Source organism: Gallus gallus, chromosome 11 (genome assembly GCF_016699485.2).
Source record: "Gallus gallus isolate bGalGal1 chromosome 11, bGalGal1.mat.broiler.GRCg7b, whole genome shotgun sequence".
In the NCBI taxonomy this organism is placed as follows: domain Eukaryota; kingdom Metazoa; phylum Chordata; class Aves; order Galliformes; family Phasianidae; genus Gallus; species Gallus gallus.
The window spans coordinates 708,167-730,319 of NC_052542.1; the positions used below are offsets into that span (position 1 = coordinate 708,167).

General features: G+C 43.0%; 1 protein-coding gene across 1 annotated transcript; it reads left to right on the forward strand.

The window, feature by feature from the left end:
- Window positions 1-226: 226 nt before the first annotated feature.
- Window positions 227-22,075, forward strand: RSPRY1 (ring finger and SPRY domain containing 1). The gene is given in 15 exon segments (XM_004944057.5): window positions 227-591; window positions 593-657; window positions 3,942-3,994; window positions 5,346-5,458; window positions 7,615-7,741; window positions 9,021-9,079; window positions 10,002-10,068; window positions 10,804-10,935; window positions 11,693-11,808; window positions 12,518-12,661; window positions 15,518-15,629; window positions 16,264-16,366; window positions 17,662-17,814; window positions 20,102-20,206; window positions 21,228-22,075. Coding segments are annotated over 15 exon segments (1,728 nt in total). The 5' UTR covers window positions 227-309; the 3' UTR covers window positions 21,325-22,075.
- The last annotated feature ends 78 nt before the right edge of the window (window positions 22,076-22,153 follow it).

The following is a 22,153-nucleotide window of genomic DNA, read 5'->3' on the forward strand; positions in this document are numbered from 1 at the left end:
CCTGCCCTTCCTCATTCATCCTTTTCAACCTGTGGATTGCAGGTGCAGACTGTATGTTTCTTAGGTATTTGATATGCCATGGATAGTTCTGTTTACTAATACAAGACTTCTTCTGCTCCTCAGACTTAAGACTGACTCTTGTTTTGGATTTGCTTTTTCAGCCCTCCTTCTGGATGACCAATGTCTGTTTTAACCGATTATATCGGAAATTAAGTCTCCAGCTTCCATTCATTCCTGCTGGCAGCAACGCGTATAATGCAAGCAATCCCAATCCAGGATCACACAAACACTGCTCTTAAAACTTCCTAGATGATTGTAGTTGCTTTCCTTGTGTTCTATGCTAGCAGAAGCCTTTTCCAAGGTTTGCTGTTGACTCTAGAGCACCACGTTCCCTGTTTGCTGGGAGCCTTGGGGGCTGGCACGATGGGAAACTCATGTGTTTGCCGCGATGACAGCGGAGCAGAAGACAACTTGGAGTCTCAGCATCGGCAGACAGAGAGCAGTAGGGTACGTGCACCTGATGGAAGAAGCCACCCCAGGGACCCTGTCCGACCACCTAGGAGGGGGAGAGGGCCTCATGAACCGAGAAGGAAAAAAACAGAATGTGGATGGGCTAGTACTTGACACACTGGCCGTAATTCGGACGTTAGTAGATAAGTAAGTACCACCTCAAGGAATAATTCAACATGAGTGAAAATACAATGTTCTTGTCTTCTCTCAAACTGTGACTCCATCCTCTCACCGATCTACACCTGGCCCTCCCTGAAGCAGCAGCGTGTTTCCATCTGGAGGCTTAGGAGAGGAGCACCTTTCCTAGGTAATAGCCATAGCTCCTGAGCGCCCAGATACAGACTCTTGAAGGAGCTGAGGAGCTTTCTCACATTCCTGTGTGGGCCTACACCCAGATGGGATGAGGAGTGTGCTCAGTATTGCTTATCTGGTGTAGATACACAGCTTAGGCAGCGGCGAACCTTACAGAGTTGGGCAACTTCTGTCCTGAACACTGATTGCTAAGCAAGGTTTCTGTTTTCAGGCTGCATCTACTTCTTTGGAAGTGGCTCAACAAAATTGAGAGCTTTGATCGTTGTCAGTTTGCATACGGAGACTGAGGTTTTCTTTCTGAGTACTTCTTAAAGTCTGCATGTGGTGACCGTTCAGCTTATGACTGCAGTGTTGCATTCCTTGCATGCTCAAAGCATCCACTGAGGGCGTGTGGGATATTTCTGGATAGACACTTATTTGGGTTGCTTTGTTTTGTTTGCATTACTTTTTATGGAGCTCTATAAAAGGACCTCAAAACTGGAGGGTGAAGTTAGCTCATCTCTTTCGGGTTAGGTGCGAGTTAGGAATTGGAAAGACCAGAACAGAAGAAGTGTTATCATAGCTTCACAACTGGGATTTGAGTTTGAGATGGATGAGGTTCAGGATACACGAGCCTTGCTTGATTCGTTTACCTGCTCTGGAACATGCCTGTGGAGGAGGAGTTAGCTTTCCTGTTGTAAAATGCTTGAGTGGAAATAGCAGAATTTGAGCTTAAGAGGTGTGCGTGGTGTCGGCTGTGTGTAGTTGGGGCTGGGAGGGGATTGGTGTGCTGGTGGCTGTTGTTGCTTTTGGTTTTTTACCTCTTTCTTTGGGATCTGTCTTCAAAACGTTAAGTGAAAATTGTGCAAAATCCTTGAAAGTCTCTCCCTGATCTTTTATGCCTCCCCTCTCCCCTGAGGTCGTTTCCTCAGGCTGTTTCACAACGCTTCTGTATGTAGTTGGTCCTGTTGCTCTTGCAATCAGTTTTGTAATCTTGTAAGTACTTTCCTTTGCTGCTGAATGATAATAACCACAGTCACTGATCCTGGAGTCCTATGTCTGACAAATTCCTGAAGCTGTGGTGTTTTGCTATACTGGCTCAGTGAAATGCTTCCTTAGACTCAGGTAACCATGGAATCATTGAGGTTGGAGGAGACCTCTGAGGTCATCTAGTCCAACTGCCAACCCATTACCACCATGCCCACTACACCACGTCCCTCAGTAGGTTGGAAGGGACCTCTGGAAGTTCATCCACTCTAACCTTCCAGCTTAGTCCCAGTCAGAGCTTGCTCAGGGCCTTGGCAAGCATTGACCAGTTCCAGGAAATGGCAGTTGGGTCCCTTATCCAGTGGGCTCCCCATTTTTCACATGGGGGATCCCAAAAGTGCATGCAGCACTCCAGATTCCATCTCGCAAGCACTACGTGGTTACTGTGGTCTGTTGAATAAATATTACAGCAGTTGACGACACACGGCTGGTTGTATAACAGCCTAATATTACAAGGCTCCATTCTGTAGGACAAAGACCTATGGCTGCGAATAGTGGGGGAGCATCTTCATGAGGCAGATTATCCAAATGTGCCTGAAAGAAGCTTAAGGAACCTTCTGTGAGACTCTAAGCTAATGATGGCCCTTCTTAGGTAAATAGGAATGAACAGTGGAGGGGGGGGGAGGAAGAAAATCCACGTCTGGAAGTTCTGTTTTGCAGTGTGAGTGAGTCCGTAGGGTTAAGTATGTTCCACCATCGCCTGTTTCTTCATAGAGCTGGATTTTCTTGGAACCTCCACAGCTGAAACAAAAGGAAATGGTAGGGAAGATGACAACCATATTTTCATGTCAAAAACCATGTACAGGTGAAGTCGGTTTAATTGGAGATACACATAACGCTCAGTTGGAAATGTAGGTTTTGGTGTGATGGCACAGTGATGAAGAGCCAAAGGTTGGAGTCTGGGCAGTGGGAGGCCAAAGCCTTCCTGGCACTCCTCTTCTAAACTCTGTCATAAAATCTAATGCATGAGGATGCCGTGAGGTGAACTGTAAGTTGAGTTGCTGTAGTGTGATCTACAATGAGCATTTGCTTTCCCTGTTAATTGCTTGAGATTTGGTTTTTCTTGTCCAGATCTCTCTCCTTCCTAGGAGTAGAGTTCCATTTCTAAGCCTCAGAAGAATAAACACTGATGTTTGCTATTTATACAGAGTGCTGCTTCACAAATTGTTTTGTTTCCAAATAGGCAAATGTTGGGGGGACATAATAAATCTTTCTGGAGTAACTAGGTTAATTATCTGCACAGTGAACCCGTGTTGAAGTCTTCTAAAATTCTTCTGTTATGCATTTCCAGGTTTATGTTGAAGGCATGCGATAGAGATTGGTTGTAGAATGTATAGTTCTGAGCCTGGGATTGGTCCATAATGCTGAATTGCCCTTTGAATTGGTTCATAGCACTGAGTCCAGCATTTAGGATGTGCTACCACGTAAGCTTTTGTGGTCCTGGGGGTGCTTACTCAGCAGGACTTGGAGACTTTGCTTTAGGTACTTCCAGTGGCACTGCTCTGATGTACCTGGCTGTAGGTCCTTACCCTTGTTCCATCAAATCAAATTGAGGAGCGAATCCAACCTGCATTATTATTATTTTTTTCCATAGTGGAAAGGGAATTGGGGTAAATATTTCCTGTTGAACTGCCTTAATGTTTTCCTGCTGCTCTTCTTAATGAATCAGTAGTGTATGGTGCTGCTAGATAGCTTGCCTTTCAATTGAGGGAAGGGGGGGGAACGAAAAGCAGAGTTTCTGCACTGCTCTTGGTATACTTTGTGATCTCTGGAAGAGTCTCTTGTTATTTACTCTGAGGAACTTTGCTAATGAATAGCATTAAGCCTAAGCAGTGTGTTTCAATTCTGAACATGCAAATATGGGCAACAATTTGTTATACCAGCTATTGTAGATATGCAAGTGTTTTAAACCAGAAAACAGCCTAAATTCCACCTGTATTTCAGATCTGAAAATGGCATCAGTGCATTGCAGCCAACGTAACTTTCTCTTTGTTAAATGCTTAGTGGATTCATTTTCTGTGTCTTTATCATTTTATTCATGTGTTGCATTGAAGGCTGTGCATAAATGTTGACCTGTGTAATATCTCTTTCAGCGACCAGGAGCCTCCTTATTCAATGATCACGTTGCATGAAATGGCAGAAACAGGTACCAAGGCACCGTGTTGGGCATTTCAGTTGTGACTCCAAAGGGGAAAAACCAAACCCTATTCTTAGTTGCAAAATAATTGCACTGCTAGTATGAGTTGTATTGATGTGCTGTAGCTGTGGGGACTTGGACTCCAAAACACAGTTCTGCCCTTCAGAAGATCCACTGAGCTGGTGGGTGTTTTTTCTGAGTTTTTTGAGCTCAGTTACACTTCCTACATGAGCAATGCAGTGCAAACACGTTAAACCATAAGCCACAAAGTATGCCTGATTGTATGAGGGCAGAACCAGCCCATGTACGTAAACATGGTTCAAAATCTGTACTTCACCACTGCCAAACACTGCTTGCCTTTTGTCTGGGTTTTTGCTGTCCTTAGACCTCTGGGTTATTGATGTAGTTGTTCCAGTACTGTACTGGAGTTGTCCTGCACGTCAAGTTGTGTCTGTGTGAGAGTTACTTACCTCTGTTATGGGAGGAGGAACCCATCCAGCTGGAGACCTGTACCAAATTTCTGCTAGAGTTGAATGAAGTCTCTTAACAGAGTTGGTATCAGTCCCAGGTAATATGTTTCTGTACTAAAGTGAGCTAATCAACTTGATTAGATATTACAGCAATTCAGTGAAGGGTGTTTTGGAGTAATGCACTACCAAATTCTAAGACCAGAGGTGTTATTTATGTTTACTTGTCATTGCGGAAGGGAGCACAAAGCCTCCAACCTCACTTGTATGCAGGTGCAGGCACAGTTATCTTTATTTTTACTTCTCAGGCAACTCGTCTTGTAAATCAAATTGCCCACTCTTTTTGTAGTCAATTAACATCTAATTGATTCACATTAATGAGCAGATAAGGCCTCCTACCTATACTATTTCCGTATGTAATCAGGCTTTGTTTAGAAGGCCAGGCATGGGAGAAGCTAACACAGTTGCTCTGAGGTCCGCGTTACTTGCAGAGCAGGTAGGATGCTTTCTTTCTGGCCAGGCACATTTCTTCAGCATCACCGTGAGTGCAGTGTGTTCAGTATAACATTGGACACCAAACTCTTGAGTCAGGATGCTGGAACCAAGTGCTTGTCCACATTAAGAGGGTTCCTTCCTGCAATATGCTCTGGCCTGGGCAGGGCTGTTCTCCAAACAATAGCAGTGTTTGCTATTACTCCTTGAAATCAGACTTCCAAGCTACAAACTTAAGACACTGATATAAAATTTAAAGCATCTGGATTACTTTTCCTTGTGCCTATGAGCTCGCTGAGTGACGTCAGTGACCGAGGACTTAAATTTCCATTGCTGATGTATTTTGAAGCCTTGGGTTGTGGCGCTGATTCTAAACGTGACTTCTGTTTTGTGGTTGACAGATGAAGGTTGGCTGGAAGTCGTCCAGTCTTTAATTAGAGTTATCCCACTAGAGGATCCGCTGGGACCGGCCGTCATAACGCTGCTACTTGATGAATGCCCACTGCCAACAAAAGTGAGTTGAAACAATACCTTTATCTGCAGCTGAGTTGCAGCTGGCTCTGGTTGCCATGATAGTTGCTGGGTGGGTTTCATTGGTTATGCAGGACGGTTAGCTGCTCAGAAATTGGGTGTAACTTGGAGTCAATTTTGGTGACCTGGCATCTAATTACTACTTACTACTAGAAGCAGTGTAGTAGAAAGTGAATAAACACAGCTTTCTGGGGAAGAACAAAAGGATTTTGGGCCATAGCTGCTTCCATTGCTCTCTTCTTCTGCCACGCAGTCTGCATGCTGTGCAGTGAGCATCCGTGGGCGTTCTGCCTTTGTTTCCTAACTTCTGAAAGCTGCTTACGTGCCACTCACTGTTTAGTTTGTTCCTTCCCTGCACATAAGGAATACAGTGCAAGTGGGCATCCTGAGTTGAAGAAACAACGCTTCAACTGTGTAATATCTAGCTAGAGTTTTGGCAAATCTGAGCACTCTCTTTACCGACCATTAAACTGGCCTTGGATGGAAAGATGATCTGAAGTGTCCATACTCTGCTGGTACAAATGCTGTAATGAGGGAAATGCAGACCTCTGCTCCACGTGAAGAATTCTTGTTTGTTTTTCAGCTGCACGGCTTCCTGAGTCATCAGGTGACTTGTTTCACAGCCACTGCATTGAGATACAGTTGGCCATAAGAGGCACTAAGATGCTTCCTGCTGGGGTTGCTCAGAGGCTTTTTCCCTACTGCCATCTCTTTACAGGCCAGCAAAGTGCAGAGAGCTGTGGGCTCTGCAGGTCACGTGCAGCCTGTTAAAGCCTTTGTTGTTCACTTTTTTTTTCCATATTCAGAGTATGTTTAAGTATTTGGTCTTTGGGGTTCGAAGTCAGTGCCCAACTCTTGCTGCAGCTGGAGAACAGTAGGCTGCCTTTTGTTATGGTAGGCTGTGAAGTCCATAAAGTCAAAATGGCAGCACAGTAAGCTGTTCAGTCTATAAAGTCTTTATTTAACTCAAAGTAGTTGATGTCTCTGAAGGTTTTAATAATATCTAAAGGCAGTGCAGGGGATGGCAAGAGTCTAATTTTAGTTTTTTCCATCCCGAGTCTCTGGCTCAGTCACCCTTTCTTCTCTCACCATTCTTTCCACTCCGTGTCAGTCCTGTCCATCGGCTCTGCTTTTGTGGCATTTGTTTTGGGAGAATAACTGCTTTCCAGTCTTATCTCTGTACAAATTGCAGACTCTGGTGCAGAAAATTGATTTAAGCGTGGATCAGGCTGCTGTTTGAACAGCAAAGAGGCGTCCAACTTCAGCAGTACTATTTTTTTCTTCAAAAGGCCTGCTGGATGACTTCAGTATGAGAAGTTCTATTTTTAATTAGATCCTAGCCTGAGATTGTCGTTTATATTTGAATCAGCTGAAATTTTCATGAGGTCTGGAAAGTTAGGGGGATTCAGAAATTCTGGAGGGCAGAGCTCTCTGTGTTGCATCACTTAGCTCTGGATTAACCCCCGACTGCCCTGGAAATGAGGGTTACCATCTAAACCTATCTTGAATTTTGTCCATACTGCACTGCTTGAATGGAGAAAGCCAAAGCACAGCATTTCCTATTTATTACCTTTATTGCTGTTTCTTAAATTAGTATGACTACAGAAAATCACATGTTTTGAAGGATACTATTTAGGACATCTTGTAAAGCTGGCAGCATCCTAAACTGATACAGCCATAGCTATCACTGGTATTGTCTGCCTTTTCCTAGCATTGAATTCCTCTTGCTGTAGGTGGCTCACTTGTCTGTGCCTAGAAGATGTAGGTCACAACAGAGACTAACAGGCTGGTGGCAATTTTAAAACTACAGACCTTGGATATGTTGAACTTCTCTTCCCATCTGTTCTTTGTTATCTCTTTTGTCATAGAAGAGAACCATCCTGTGCTGTCTGGTTTTGGTGATACGATGTAAAAGTAATATGTCATAATCATAGACTCACTAAGATTGGAAAAGACCTCTGAGACCACCTGGTCCAACCATCTACCTACCACCAATATTGCCTGCTAAACCCATTCCTCAGTGCCATGTCTGTACATTCCTTGAACACGTCCAGGGACAGTGACTCCACCAAATAATATATCGAGTTGAGGGAAAATTGTGTATCTCACATTGAAGAGATTTCTGATTTTCTGTTTCAGGATGCATTACAAAAGTTAACTGAAATATTAAACTTAAGTGGAGCTGCTGCCTGCCAGGACGCTTGCCACCCTGCTAAACATCGGAATACAACTGCAGTGCTGGGCTGTTTAGCTGAGAAATTAGCAGGTAAAGCCAAGGGATGGTTCTGGAAGCTTGCTGAGTACCTCTGGCTTTCACCCCCCAGTCCAAACTACTTGAGTTTTCTCAGAGCTGAATAATGTTCTGCATGGAGGGGACGCTTTGTCTCACAGGTGTGACCCGTTCCACTGTTTGAGTAAAACACCGAACAGATTCAGTCATCAGTCACCGGTTTGGCTCTGAATGAGTCACTTAAAATCCCAGATACTTAAAAGAACGAATCTTTTGGTGGTTGGTTAGCAACTTGAGGTGTATGTTTGTGGGTCAGTATTCATGCTTACAGTATATGGTCTTAGCATTGGTAATCAGTCTTCTCTCTAGACCTTGCCCTACTCTCAGCATTACTGTGAACATGTGGTTCTGTAGTCAATTGACAGGAGTATTAACTCAGTGGTCTTAGAGGCTGGGTAGAAGGATGGAAGAGAGATGCTGTTTCTGCCAAACACGTACTGTTCTATTGTAGCCAGCTGAAAAGATTTGCTCTGCTGTGCTACTTAAAAGATCACTGTTGGACTTGCGTTTTAAGGTGACTTTTCACACCAAACTTCTTAGCTCCCCAAGTGCCCTGTTGGAAGCTGATGATGAAGTTAACTTCCCACTGGTGGTCTTTGTACCTAGCGTTGAGCTCCCATTCAGAGGAAAAGGAAATGGAGAAAAAGTGATTGTACAGCATCACCTGATGGTTATTAGGAATGTAATTTCACTGTGCCTGTCAAAGTAAAGAAAAAGAGCAGGAAGCATTTTGCACTGTCATATTTCTACCTTCTCATTACAGTAAGTTGAAATGAGACCCAATGCCTACTAATTGCAGCAGCTCAGGCAGCAGATCTGTTAATGTGGTGGAATCCACCACAGCTTTTCAAGAGTTCGAGTTGCTGGAGCTTGATTCCCTTGCATCTCTCTTGAATGAACAGGCAGTATTTTAGGGTAGCTTCTTTAATAGGCTACTTGCCATGATGCTGCTGCAAACTGTATAGTTCACAGTCAAATAGGCTATATTAGACCCCTGGTATGGCTTTTTTAGAGCTTCTGGTAAACAGAGCTAGTCTTCAAGCCTCTATGGAGGTCTGTGGCCCTGCCTGTGGCCGGGGGGTTGGAACTTGATGATCCTTGGGGTCTTTTCCAATGCAAGGCATTCTGATTCATACTTTCCCTCTGCAATTAAAGGGTGATTAAAATACAGAACAGAAGAGATTTGTAATACACTTCTAAGCAGTGGACGTATGGTAGTTCCCACGGATGGATCTAACCTCTAATGTTTTTGTAGGTCCTGCAAGTATAGGCTTACTCAGCCCAGGCATATTGGAATACTTACTTCACAGCTTGGTAAGTGAATTCAATCCTTTAGTCTACATGCATACGCTGTGATTAGAACAGCTTTGTGTGAGAAGTCTGGGTTGTGTTGCTAAATACTGATGATGTACAGAAAGTTGAGATTTAAGTTCAGAAAGTCTTAGTGAAAATACCCCCTAAAATACGTGAGACTCTGCTGTTCCTATCTCCTGGTTTTAAGAAGATATTTAAAGTAACGAGACCTTGCTGCATGCTGTGGTACAGAGGGTTTCTCATCAGTATTCCTCTGTTTTGTCCTCAAGTACAAACTTCTTTTTCTTCCTCTACAATAATTATTTTGGATTACTTCTTTAGGCTTCAAGTCCTCATCTTTCTCTGTGTTCTCAGTTTGTTTTTATTGTAGGTTGAAGGAATGAGGCTTCATAGAAGCCCTTCAGAAAGTTGAGAGGGTTTTTGTTTGTTTGTTTGCTTTTGGAGAAGCAGTTCTGTCCTTTGCTCAAGAAAGGTCAGGCTTCTATTCAGTGCTCTCAAGTTGGTGCTAAGACATCAAAGTCAACTCTGATTTCACTTCTTAGCTCAGTTGCATAGCTCTGGGACTGGTGTGAGATGAAAAGATGGTCATTTTGAAGAACTGGTCAAAGTGACCTGCTTGGTTGGCTTCAACCTATCTGCTGTGACCTCCTGGAGGGTGGGGAGAAAATTCATGTATCCTGTTTGTGTGTGGTTTGTTAGTGTTCCTAGCTTGTAGAATAAATTCAGCTCCACCCTTAGAGGTTCTCAGAAGTCTGCAGGCCAAGGCCCTGAGCATCCTGATCTCCTCGAGCCAACTGTTGACAGAAGGAGGGACTGGGTGGCTCTGGGAGGTTCCTTTCAACCGAAGGCATTTGGTGACAAAGAGCTCTTCTTACCCGCCTGTATCATGTCCTTATTGACTGTTCTTACTGCCCATGTTTAGAATTTCCAGTCCCATCCGATGGTGATGCTTTTTGCACTAATAGCACTGGAGAAGTTTGCACAAACAAGTAAGTGTCAGCCCAACACTGCTCTTATGGTAACATTACAGCTTCTGCGGCATGTGGTTGTCATTTGCTTCATCAGATCACATTTGTTGTAAGCAAGAAGGACTGGATTTCTAGGAACACAAATGCAGAAGGGAAATATTGGTGTACTTAGAAGCAGGGAGAAATATTCACTGTGTTAGTGCCACTCCTCTGCCCCTCAGGACCCTTGAGATATTTGCTGAAGCTCAGCACAGAGCTCATCAGTTGGAAACTGCTGCATGAAGCCTTATGATGTGAGGCTGTTGTCACTGAAATAAATCTGTATTAAAGAGATTGAGAACAGCGATGGTTGGGTTCGTGCAGGCAGGAAAAGTATTTATTGCTTTAATGACACCCCCACCCACAAAGCCCTGAGAGCTTTGCTGGAACTCAGTACTTCTCAACAAGCTATTGCACCATAAAGAGTTACAACATGAAACCTTTGTTACTGGGGACAAAGAATCTGTATTAAGATGGGGAACAGCCGTGGTCTGACTGTCTCTGGTCTGACTCCATGCAGAGAAGTGCTATATCTGATTGCAAGGTTAGCCTGGGAGTAGAACTTTTTGCTGTTTGTAATGCTGGGATGTAAGTTTGGTACATTGGGGGTTTTTTGCTGTTTTTTTTTCCTACTGCATTTGCACGATGTTACTTATTTAACTGAATGTATTGTTGGTTTATAGGAGTTTCTCTTTTTTTTTTGCTCTCCAATTGCAGGTGAAAATAAAATGACAGTTTCTGAATCCCGCATCAGTGACCAACTGATCCTGCTAGAGAAATGGACAGATCACCCAGACTATTTGAAACGCCAGGTTGGATTCTGTGCCCAGTGGAGTTTAGACAATCTGTGTAGGTATAGCAAAGGGATGGATTCATCTAATGGTAATTCTCCAAGGCGAGAGGCTTGAGGGCTTGATAGTTTCTTATGCCCTTTCGTTACATGTGGGAAAATGGGCTTATTGGGCTTATGGGGCTCCAGTCAGTGTGGTAGGCCAATGGTGGTTGTTTAGTAAACATCTGTGCAAGTGTTGTAGCAAATTAGGGAAATAAGAAGTAGCCCTAAGATAAGGTCTTGTTTTGTAAATTAATGTATACGTGTCAGCAATTTGATGCCTGGTAAGATAAATGTTTCAGTTCCTCCCACGTGAAAAGGGGAGGAGCTGCTTTGGCTCAGTTGAAATTCATCACCCACTTGAAACTGAGAGTAGAAAACTCTTTTCATGTTTTCTGTCCCCACAATCTTTGCCGCATGTGATGAATCGAGAAAACCCTGCCCAACTGAACATACAAATACAGTGGTAAACCCTGAAACAGTTGGCATCTTGGTATGAACTTATATGCCTTTTGCTTGCCCGTGGATTTCTTGGAAGTAATACTTAGGCTGCAGAAGCTCTAGACAAAGTTATCTGTTATGTTCTGTTGTTTAGAGGACGTTTAGCATGGTGCTATTGCAAGCGATGCTGTTTCCCTGAAGGCAGAATGTCAATATTTCGTTCATTTATGTCAGAAGTGAACTGGATCCTAACAAAAATGATTTTTTTGCTATATGAAATGTTCAAAACAAAGCTTTGCTGTAGCAGTCGCTTGAACTAATTGTGTTTTGCAGTTCTAAAAGAAGGCAGACAGTTTACATATGAGAAGGTTGACTTGACCAACATCAGGGCTATGCTGAACAGCAATGATGTCAGTGAATACCTGAAGATATCACCGCATGGATTAGAGGTAGGATGTCATTTCATGGTTTCAACTGGGGGAAAAAAAAAAAGTGAAGTGATGCCTATATTCAGAATGGTGAGCAAGGCACTTAAAAGACAGCTCCTTTTTCACTAGAGCTGTTTCATAGAATTGTAGAATGGCCTGGGTTAAAAAGAACCTCAAAGATCATCCGTTTTCAACCCCCCTGCTGTGGGCAGGGTTGCCAACCACCAGATCAGGCTGCCCAGAGCCACTAAAGTTTTAGTTTCAACTAAAACTGTTCACTAGTTCGATCCCTGCTGCTTGTATTCTCTAATCTTGAGGCACCTATAGGAGCAGGATTCTTATCTCAGCCTTATGTTTTATTTCCTCTGTTACATGAAAATTGGCCTATAAAGGAAAAAAAAAAAAAAAGTAAGGTTGACCAACTTGGCTCTTTGTAGTAAGAGCTAGCTGACAGCCAATGACATAGGTCTTCCTGTATTGGTTGCCCTTGTCTTTAAATATCTAAAATTGATTCCATCAACTCTTTACATCCTCACTTCTCTTATCTCTAACCACATTTCAGTCTTGCCTACTCAGCGGTTAGGGTGTGGCTGCTACCACTGTGAATTAAATTACCTCTAATATCGTGCCTATGTATTCTTACATGCAAGAAACTTCTTCCAGGGAGGGGGGGAAGAGGAGTTTAAATGCTTCTTTTGTAGAAAATTATCCTTTGGTTTGGTTTTGGTAGGCTCGATGCGATGCCTCATCTTTTGAAAGCGTCAGATGTACGTTCTGTGTTGACTCTGGAGTTTGGTACTATGAAGTTACAGTCATTACTTCGGGAGTGATGCAAATAGGATGGGCTACCAAAGACAGTAAATTTCTCAATCATGTGAGTACTTGTAGTGTTACACAGCCAATAATGTGCTTCAGTACTTCTCCACTTTCAATGCATAGGAAAATAACACTGGTTATTCTGTGGCAGTAAGTGGGCACTTGCACCTTTCCCTTAATTTCCCTGTACTTCTGCAAAGCTGTTTTTTATTGATGCAAGTAGTACAAGGAAGGACAGGATTGTCATTGCAACACGCAGACACTGATCACACAAATATTGCGTAATTGCTAGCAATGGCAATGTATCTACTTGCCATTGCCTGTATGTCATAGGGAAGTGGCTTATCTCTTTAGTGTAGAATCATAGAATCATAGAATGGCAGGGCCACCAACCTCCACATTTAATACCAGCCCAGGCTGCCCAGGGCCCCATCCAACCTGGCCTTGAGCACCTCCAGGGATGGATGGAGCATCCACAGCCTCTCTGGGCAGCTGTTCCAGCACCTCACCACTCTCATAGTAAAGAACTTCCCTCTGGCATCCAACCTGAATCTTCCCTCCTTCAACTTAAAGGCATTTCCCCTTGTCTTGCCGTTATCTACCCTTGTAAAGAGTTGATTCCCCTCCTGTTTGTAGGCTCCCTTTATGTTTATATTCCTATTACATTAATTTTCACTAGGGAAATAGTTTTTTCAGGTGACTTTGGGATAATGCAGCATCATTGGTCCTGCTGGTAGAAGCAATGTGATGCAGTTCAGGAACGTGGCAGCTTTTTTGATTACATATAAGCATTACAGAAAGACTGAATTCTCCGCATTCTCGCCTTTGTTCTGATAATATAGAATAAGTACACTTTCTTATTTACAGTTTTTGTTCTCATGCTCATCCAGCTACTTTCGTATCTTATCCTAGATATTCTTTTCAGTATTTAATTTTTAAAGCTATGCTCTTCTGTGGCACATCATACTTAAGTGCTGGCAAACATGAAGTCCAAACCTACAAAGAAAAATCTCTGCTAACGTTAGTAGAGATGGAGCTAGGACCTCTTTCTCCTTAAATATTCATGGTAAAACTGGATGGCTGTCAAACCCAATATGCTGTAGCTTATTTGCTTCTGTACTTTTGTAACGCTGAGAAAGTGTAGTGGCTGCTACCCAACAAACTTGTCTGCTTCAGCTTAGAAGGAACTTCCCACATTATCAGCCTTCGAAAGCTAGCCACCGTCAAGCTCATTAAAGCACAAGTTAAAATTTCAATACGGAGGGCTTAGATGGTGCAGCTCACTGCTGCTGACTGGAATGGAAATACAGGGCTGAGATCTTAAGTTGCCATTCCTACTGGCTGAGCTTGACAAGAAGTATACCTGTAATCCTACTTTATAGTTGTTATTGCGTGGTTTTCTGTTCCCACTTGGAATTTCCTTCAGAAGAAGTGTTTACTTACTGTGAATACAGAGATAAGCAGTTAAACCTGCTCATTTCTGATCATTATAGAAAGTTATTCTACAGCTGTGTCAAATGCAGAAGCTAAGATGAAGGTAGGCCAAATAGAGACGTGAGCAAATCCTGGCTGGGGCTGTGAGAGACACGTGCCAAGGGGGTGAATGGAAACATCAGTGGAAAGGAGCACATGGGAATGGGAGTGTGTCCCTTCTCACCATCTCACTTGAATCTTCCTATGGTCTTTCTGCTCTTTTTTTCCACTTAGTAATGTAAATAGCATTGTCTTCTGCTGATGCAGGACATGCATATGTCTCTGTATCGTGTCCAAAGTCCAGTCCCACAGTTCTAGCATGGAATTGAGTGCTGTTTTTAAATTTAGCTAAACAAACAAAAAGACAACCAACCAAATCCTACAGACCTGTCCTAAGCACAGGCATTGTTGTTGTTGAGTGCAATGGAAACTGTTGGAAGTGAAAGACAGCATGTCTGCCTTTAGAATGTTAAGAGGTTTAAAAGATTTTTCCCACTTACTGTTAAGGAGCTTGGTGTGTATGCATTCTTCTGTCTGCTTCCTGTGCAAGGTATGGAAACAGAAGCTGTCATATCTGAGCTGGGTGCTCTGTTGCTATGGCTGTTTTGCTGGTGACTGAATGCTGCTGGCATAGAAGTTCATCAGGCTTCTATCTGAAACACGAGGTTATTATCTTATGAGCACTCATCAGGGAAACCACGTGCTCTTTATTTCCAGTATGTATAACAAAAAATTGATCCTGAATATGACACGAAACATTCATTAGCAGAGGTGAGCTTTATTTGGGACATCTTATGTAATCAGACGCTGGCTGACGTTTGCACTGCAAACCAACCACATAAGGAAGCTATCTTCCAAAATGCCTTTGGATTTCACATTTGGGCTCTCCTATGTCATGGGTTCATCTTCTGCTCTGAAACTTGTGCTTGCTTGGAATTCCTTTCAAACAGAGGGAGGCTGTCCCTGAGAGGGACAGAATATGCAGCACGTTCAGTGAAGGCTCTGTGGGACTGTTATCTCTTTGTGTGCTGTGTGTTCTGGTCACACTTGGATATGGTGTGGGTATCTGTTACAAGACCGACTTCAAGATAAGAGAGGGGTTGTGTGCCTGTGTTGACTTTGTACGCTTCAAGAAGGGAAGATAGCTATTCAGCTACTGGACTTGAGGTCTCTAAATAGATGACAAAAAAGTTAGTAGACAAGAAAACTTGAGCTCACAGACTGAAAAACAATTTAGAGAGGATATCCCTTTCTTATATTCCTCTTTACCCCCCAGCAAACTCATTTTGGTGTGAAAATGAAGCCAAAGCTCTTGAAAAATAAAAGAGGTGGTGCTGGGGGGGGATCCCATCCTGCTCTTGGAGGAGTGGTTTAGTTGAATGTTTTATCTCACTTCCGTGAGGAATGGCTGCAGGCTGAAATGCTTCTCCTTTTCCTAAAGGAAGGTTATGGCATTGGAGATGATGAGTATTCCTGTGCATACGATGGCTGCCGGCAGCTGATTTGGTATAATGCCAGAAGTAAACCACATTCCCATCCCTGCTGGAAAGAAGGTATTCAGTCTGTATTCAGCCTGTAGTTTATCCTAGCTGGATTTCTGCACAGGCTTCTTCCTTTTGCAGGCATCTGGAATAAATAGCTTATTCCAGTCACACCTGATAACAGTTATTGCCTAATCCTGATGATGTGTTTAGTAATTATTATGCCTTTACTAGCAGTACTTGCAGTGCTTGAAAGATGCAAAGTGGGCACCATGCTCTTGTTGTGCAACGCGTGTAGAGAGTCTTGTTGGATAACTGCTCTCTGTGCCTTCTTCTCTATTAAAAATTCCTCCCAAGGCTGGCACAAGCATATTAGAAAGTTAGCAAGTATGTGTTCTGAAGATACCTTCAGTAACTGTAAAACCACCTGGGAGAGACAGGTGGGGAGAGAACAGCTCTCCTGTCTTGCCTCGTGCTCTGCAGTACCATTACATAGTATTGGCACTCTGGCAGACTAAAATACTTTATATATTGCCCACGTTGCCTCGTGTTTTGCTAGTACAGGCTGTTCCACGCTGCTTCTTTTGCTGTGCTCACTCTTGGTGAGACAGCTCACTAGGGTGCATGATACTTCTGTTTAACTGTTTCAGCTATTGACAGGTAACGTAACTGAACGATTTTAAATGATCTCTGTTTTGCACTTAAGGAGACACAATAGGATTTCTGCTAGACTTGCAAGAAAAGCAAATGATCTTCTATTTAAATGGAAACCAGCTGCCTGCTGAGAAGCAAGTCTTTTCATCAGCTGTGTAAGTATGTGCTCAGTGGGACTGACAGTGACCTGTATGGATAATAGCTCTAATTATGTGGAAAACATTCCATTTGAAAAATTAATTCCCAGCTGAAAGTTGCTTAGAAATGTCACAGCTCAGAGACCATTTCACACATGGATTTGTGCATTCTGAAGGCTGTATTAACTTGCTGCGTTGCAGTGGGGCTGGAGCCTGTAGTAGTATATTGAATATACACAGCAGGATCTCTCTGACAACATTACAGGATGGTGTTACAGTAATATTTCCAACTCTGTTACAGTTAATGTGTAACTGATTCCTCTGACTGTCACAGAGGAGTTCAGCATTTCAGCTCTGGGAAGCTGAAGTGATAGTTGAGAGAGGCTTCCTATGCAGCTTAATTAAACACTGCAGTACTTTCTAAATAGACATTACTGTGCTAATGACTTCACTTGTATCTTCTTACCAAAACGAAGCTCAAGGTGCCAGTGAGACAGGAGGAGCACAGTGTAAAGTCTTACAGAATACCTTGTCTCTTCAGCTTGTTTCTCTTTTCATGTGGAGTATGGCACTTATGTACTTTACGGGTTCTTCTGTGCAGTTAGAAATTACAGTATTATTCAGCTTGAGGCCTTTCTGTCAATAAAACTGGAAGGGGTGATGGCTCTGGTATTTTTATACGGCGTCTGCTTGGCTGTGAAGCAGACAGCTGTCCCGGGGTAATCCTGCAGGAGCAAGGAGAAGCAGATGGGCATGGTGCTAAGGGAGCTCACAGACCTGAATTCATGGTGTGCATTGCTCGCATGGAACTTGTATACCCTTGCAAGTTTGCCTGTCTTGTGCCTGATCAAATAAAGCAGCCAGGAGCAGCAGCACGCAGGTGGGACTCCCTGTTGGCTGACAGATGTTGCAGTTGTTGTTTGGGAGGAAAATGTTGTTCCCAGTTCTGGTACCGAAGGAGAGACCTGAGCTGATTGATGTAAAGAGGATCAGGCTGTGGGCTGTTGAGATGTGTTTGCTCTTACTGTAAGTGTGACTAATCCCGGTTGTAGAGTAAGCAGCCTTTATTGGTTGACTGGGGAGTAAATTCAGATAAATTCTGACAGTAAATTCCAAGGCTGAGAACTAAGAAAGGACAGCGTAAGAGCTGACACGGGGTGTGCTGGAGGCTTTTCTTCCAACTAGCTTAACCAGATCTATTTAAGCAAATGTTCTTTGTTTCAGGGTGTATTTTTGTTTGGTAATAAAACATTGCTTCTAGCACGCTCTTAGTGCTGCAAGTCATCCTGAAATGTTTTTTCTTCCTCTTGCAGATCTGGCTTTTTTGCTGCAGCGAGTTTCATGTCTTACCAACAGTGCGAGTTCAACTTCGGGGCAAAACCTTTCAAATACCCACCACCAATGAAATTTACTACCTTTAATGATTATGCCTTTCTGACAGCAGAGGAGAAGATCATTTTGCCAAGGTAATCCTTTTGTCTGAGTGTGGAGGAAGGAATGAGATACTTCACTTCTGAGATGTGTAGCCTTACGCTGTCCTTGTGAGAGTTATCTTTTCTGAGGTCATACCTCCACATGTAAAGGGTCATACCATAGGTATAGCAGGTAGAGCCCACAGAAATACACACACATAACATTAAAGTAAGTCTTTGTGATATTAGGCTACTTTAAAATTAACTACTGTTGCACAGAAAACTGGACTACAAGTGTCTTGTGCTGTGTAAGAATGATTAGGTTGACTGAGGAGCTGTAGTTTTAATTAAAAAGTGTGTCTCATTTAAAACTGACCTAATTTAGTGTTGGTAGTGTGGAGGTTCTGAATTATTGTAAGTCTTGTTGGGCTTTTCTGATTGCAATGAAAGTTAATGCTTTTTTGTTGGCAGAATCCACAAAGGTTATTCAGACTTCCAAGTGCTCAGCCACCTGAATGTAAATCCACCCAGGCAAAACTTGGGTAAATCCTTCCTGATCTCCCTGTCTCGTTGGCAGGTTTGAAACCTAACAGCTTTTCTGGATTAGGTCGTTGGTAATGAAACAATTTTCTGGAGCACACACAGTAACAGAAGAACGATGGTGTGTGTCCCAGCTTTCCAACTTTGTTTAGTGATGGCTTTCTAGGCTGTTATGCAGATGGTTCAGAGGCTCTTTTGTTGCTTCTCATTAAGCTGGAAGTGGGTACCCCAGCCACAAGAAATGCAGATTGGCTTTGGATTATCTGGCTGGTTGTTACAGTGAGTTATGTGGCACGTTACTTAAAAATAGAAAACCTACCTTACTACTCTTGGATCTGAGTCGCATACTGGCAAAGCCTGAGATGTGATACTGAGTTTATGCAAAGAGGAAATGAAATCCAACCTGCAAGACAATTTGCACTTCCCTGTAGCCAGAGTAATTTGCACCTGCTTGACACTGGAGGTCTTTTAAGTGAGAGTCTGATTTAGCTCATTAAGGTGATCTGTTAATTCTCAATCAGCCCTTTTTCACAGCAGGTGTCTTAATAGTTCCATGCTCCGGATGAGGACTTTGGCAGCTTGTGGCCCTGTGCTGTAAGGAGCTGATGATTGGGTGTGATGGCACTGGTGTCACTCTGGCCCTGGCCTCGCAGTGTTTAAGCTGCAAGAATGAGGCTTTGGTTGTCACAAAGGCTGTACAGGAGGAGGAGGGACTGGCTTCCTATTGCTATCTGCCTGGAGACATTCACCTCCTGTGTCGGCGCCTACTCAGTATGCGATAGCGCTGAAAGGCTCCATTCAGCATTGGACACTGCTGCTCTTTGTGTGGAGAGGATGATGTTAGTTTACACCATCTGAACTGTTGGGTAGCTGTATGCCAATCATAATCTACAAGACGGCTTTGATCTTAACAGGGAGTTGGAAAAAGGGCCAGGAGCCAAGGTGGGACCCCAGTTATCCATCACAGGGGTTAACATAAACTCCCGTGGGGTTGTGCTGGATGTAATGGATGCAGTGTGTAGCCTGGGCTGGTCACTGCGCTGCCACCATCCAGCTTTCTCTTACAGCAACCATTCCAAATCTGAAATGTCATATTTCAGCAAAGGTGGGAGCTCTGCCAGCCTGCTCTGGTATCGTCTGCTGGCCTGAAACATCACATGGACTTCTTTCCTAAACTCACTTGATTAAAAGTGACTTTCCTCCTGATAATTAACATGATTTTTTTTTTTAATGTGTGCACTTATCTACATACACACACCTCTCTCTATATAAGCATTGTTTAAAATTATAATCTATCACATTTATGTATATATACATATGTAATTGGATATACTTATGTACACTTTTTACACCTGAAATGTTCTAGGGACTCCTTTGTACAACATATATGCCAAAGAGAAGGGAAGACAGCATATACTCCCTGATGGCATTTGCCATACTGGGCTGTCAGTTTTCTTTTCAATATGTGTTCTTCTGAACTGTTACATCATTACAGGGTTGATGGATAGGTGCTGTTTTCCTCTTGAAAATACATAACACAGCACTTTAATGGGAATGTTCAGCTGTGAGGGCTGGAATTGTAACCTAACCCTCTTTATCCCTTTCTGACAAACCAGAAGAAGGGAACAAAGGCTGCTCAGAACAGCTCTGGATGTTTTAAAGGTTTTTTTTGTGCCGTAGATTTTATCAGTGTTTATCAGCATTAGTGTTGAGTAGCATGAGCACGTGTTGTGTTGGTCTTGATGCAATAGTGCAGGTAGTTTAGAGCCCAGCTAATGTGAGGGTACGTCTCTTTCTTCAGACACAGGCGCCTGGCTTTGCTGAAGCAAGTGAGCATCAGAGAGAACTGCTGCACGCTTTGCTGTGATGAGGTAGCAGACACAGAACTCAGGCCGTGTGGACACAGGTAATAACTCTTATTTATTTTTTTTTAAAGCAAATAGAAAAAGTCAACCAAGAGACAGTGCCTATGGTTGATGTATCTTAGGTGAGGTCAGATACAGTCCCTGCTTATCTTGATTGACTTCAGAGCACAAAGGAAGTAATAACTCAACATTTTAAGGATGTGTCTGATGGTAGTTAAACACAGACTTCCTGCCTTTCCTAACAACCTTATTGGATTTACAGAGGTACGGTGGCTATGTGAGTATGCTAGCTCTGGGCAAGGAACAGCACAGCCTCACTTGATTTCAGAGGTTTTGCTGATGAATGCTGGCTTAGTACAGGTGCTGCATGCACAATTCAAATCACGTGAGGAGAGCAGGAAACTCACTGTGCACCCAGATATTCATTAAATGTTCAATAAGTCGATCATCTGAAGCCCCAAATTTCTACAAAAGATAAAAATGGGGCAGCAGTGTGATGAATACTGTAGTACCTGGTACGTTGCTACGTTGAAGTAGCCCAAGACGGTTGGACGTGATGATCTCTAAAGTCTTTTCCGACCTTAATTATTCTGTGATTCTCAGTAGCCTACTGGGAAGTTAATGCAGTGAAGTCCAGTTCTGTAATGTTTTTAGAGCACTCACAGTGGCAGGAAGACCCATGGCAAGACTGCATCCAAGCTGAAAAAGAGCAGACATGCAGTGTGCCTCAGCAAGAAGTTGTGACAAATTTGGCAGTCTTTCCTCCAGACCAGAGTGAGTGTTGAGATGAAATAGAGTGCAGGTGTAATCCTGACAGTCTGCACCAGCAGTTCCAGGTCTGTAAGAAGCTGAGCAGCAAGAGCTCCTCGCAAAGTGTGTGGATCCACAACACCTGACTTGCAGTTCCTGATCTCCACACTGAAAGATTGACCTTGATTGCTTTTTTTTATTAAGCAGGCTGAATAAACTGTTGAATGTTTGGTTATTCTTTTTTCTTATAGTTTTTTAAGTATTTGTAAGTGCTCTAAGTCCAGGCTTTAACTTTCTTTCTTTCTCCCCCAGTGACCTGTGCATGGAGTGTGCCTTGCAACTGGAGACCTGCCCTTTGTGTCGACAGGAAATACAGACCCGAGTCAGACAGATTTCTCACATTTCATGACACACGTGAAGTACTACAGACTTGTTTTTAATGAACTCCAACCAATACAGAAAGGGGAAAGCATCTCTAACCAACCTTTACGCACATAGAACCGTAGCCATGGCCAGATTTCATGCTAAACTGTAAGCCGATTATCTTAAAAAATGAAATCTTTAATAAGCTATTGCAGGTTGCCAGCAGCGGGAACTGGCTTCAACAGTAAGGAAAGCTGGTAGTTTGGTGTCTTATGGCTATTGGTTCCTCCAAGCAAGAGCATAGGAGGGCGTCTCTCTTCCTCCCCTTTTCCTTCTCGCCTGTCGCAAGTGCTGAAACAATTTGCACTGGAAGTACACATACAATGCATTTCAGAAAAGAAGTATCTCCTGAAGCAGGGCCGGTCTGTCTCGTGCTCCAAAGTCTCTCTTTTGGGCAGAAGTCAGTACTAAAAAAGAATGCCAATGTTTCTTGTTCAATGTAGCCTCCTGCTGGTCAGAGACTATATCTTCCAACAGTGGATATTAAACTGCTCCAAGACTTGATCTGTACACAGACTGATTTGAAAGGACAGTGTGGAGACTGTAGAGAAATTCACGTTTTAATAACTCGGTGATTCCAAAGAAAATCCTGATTTGTTTTTAACTGCTCAAAGATTGGTGGTATTTTCAAGTACATGATGTTTCTGATGCTTTTAACTTCAATACCCACATTTTTTTGTGAGGATATAATTTTCGGGAGGTATTCTTAACTAATTATAATGCTGGACTGGAATTAATTTGATATTCTGGGTATTTTTTAAGGTATCTACAAACATCTTTTTTTAATTAGTATTGTTTTTGAAGGTTATGTTCAC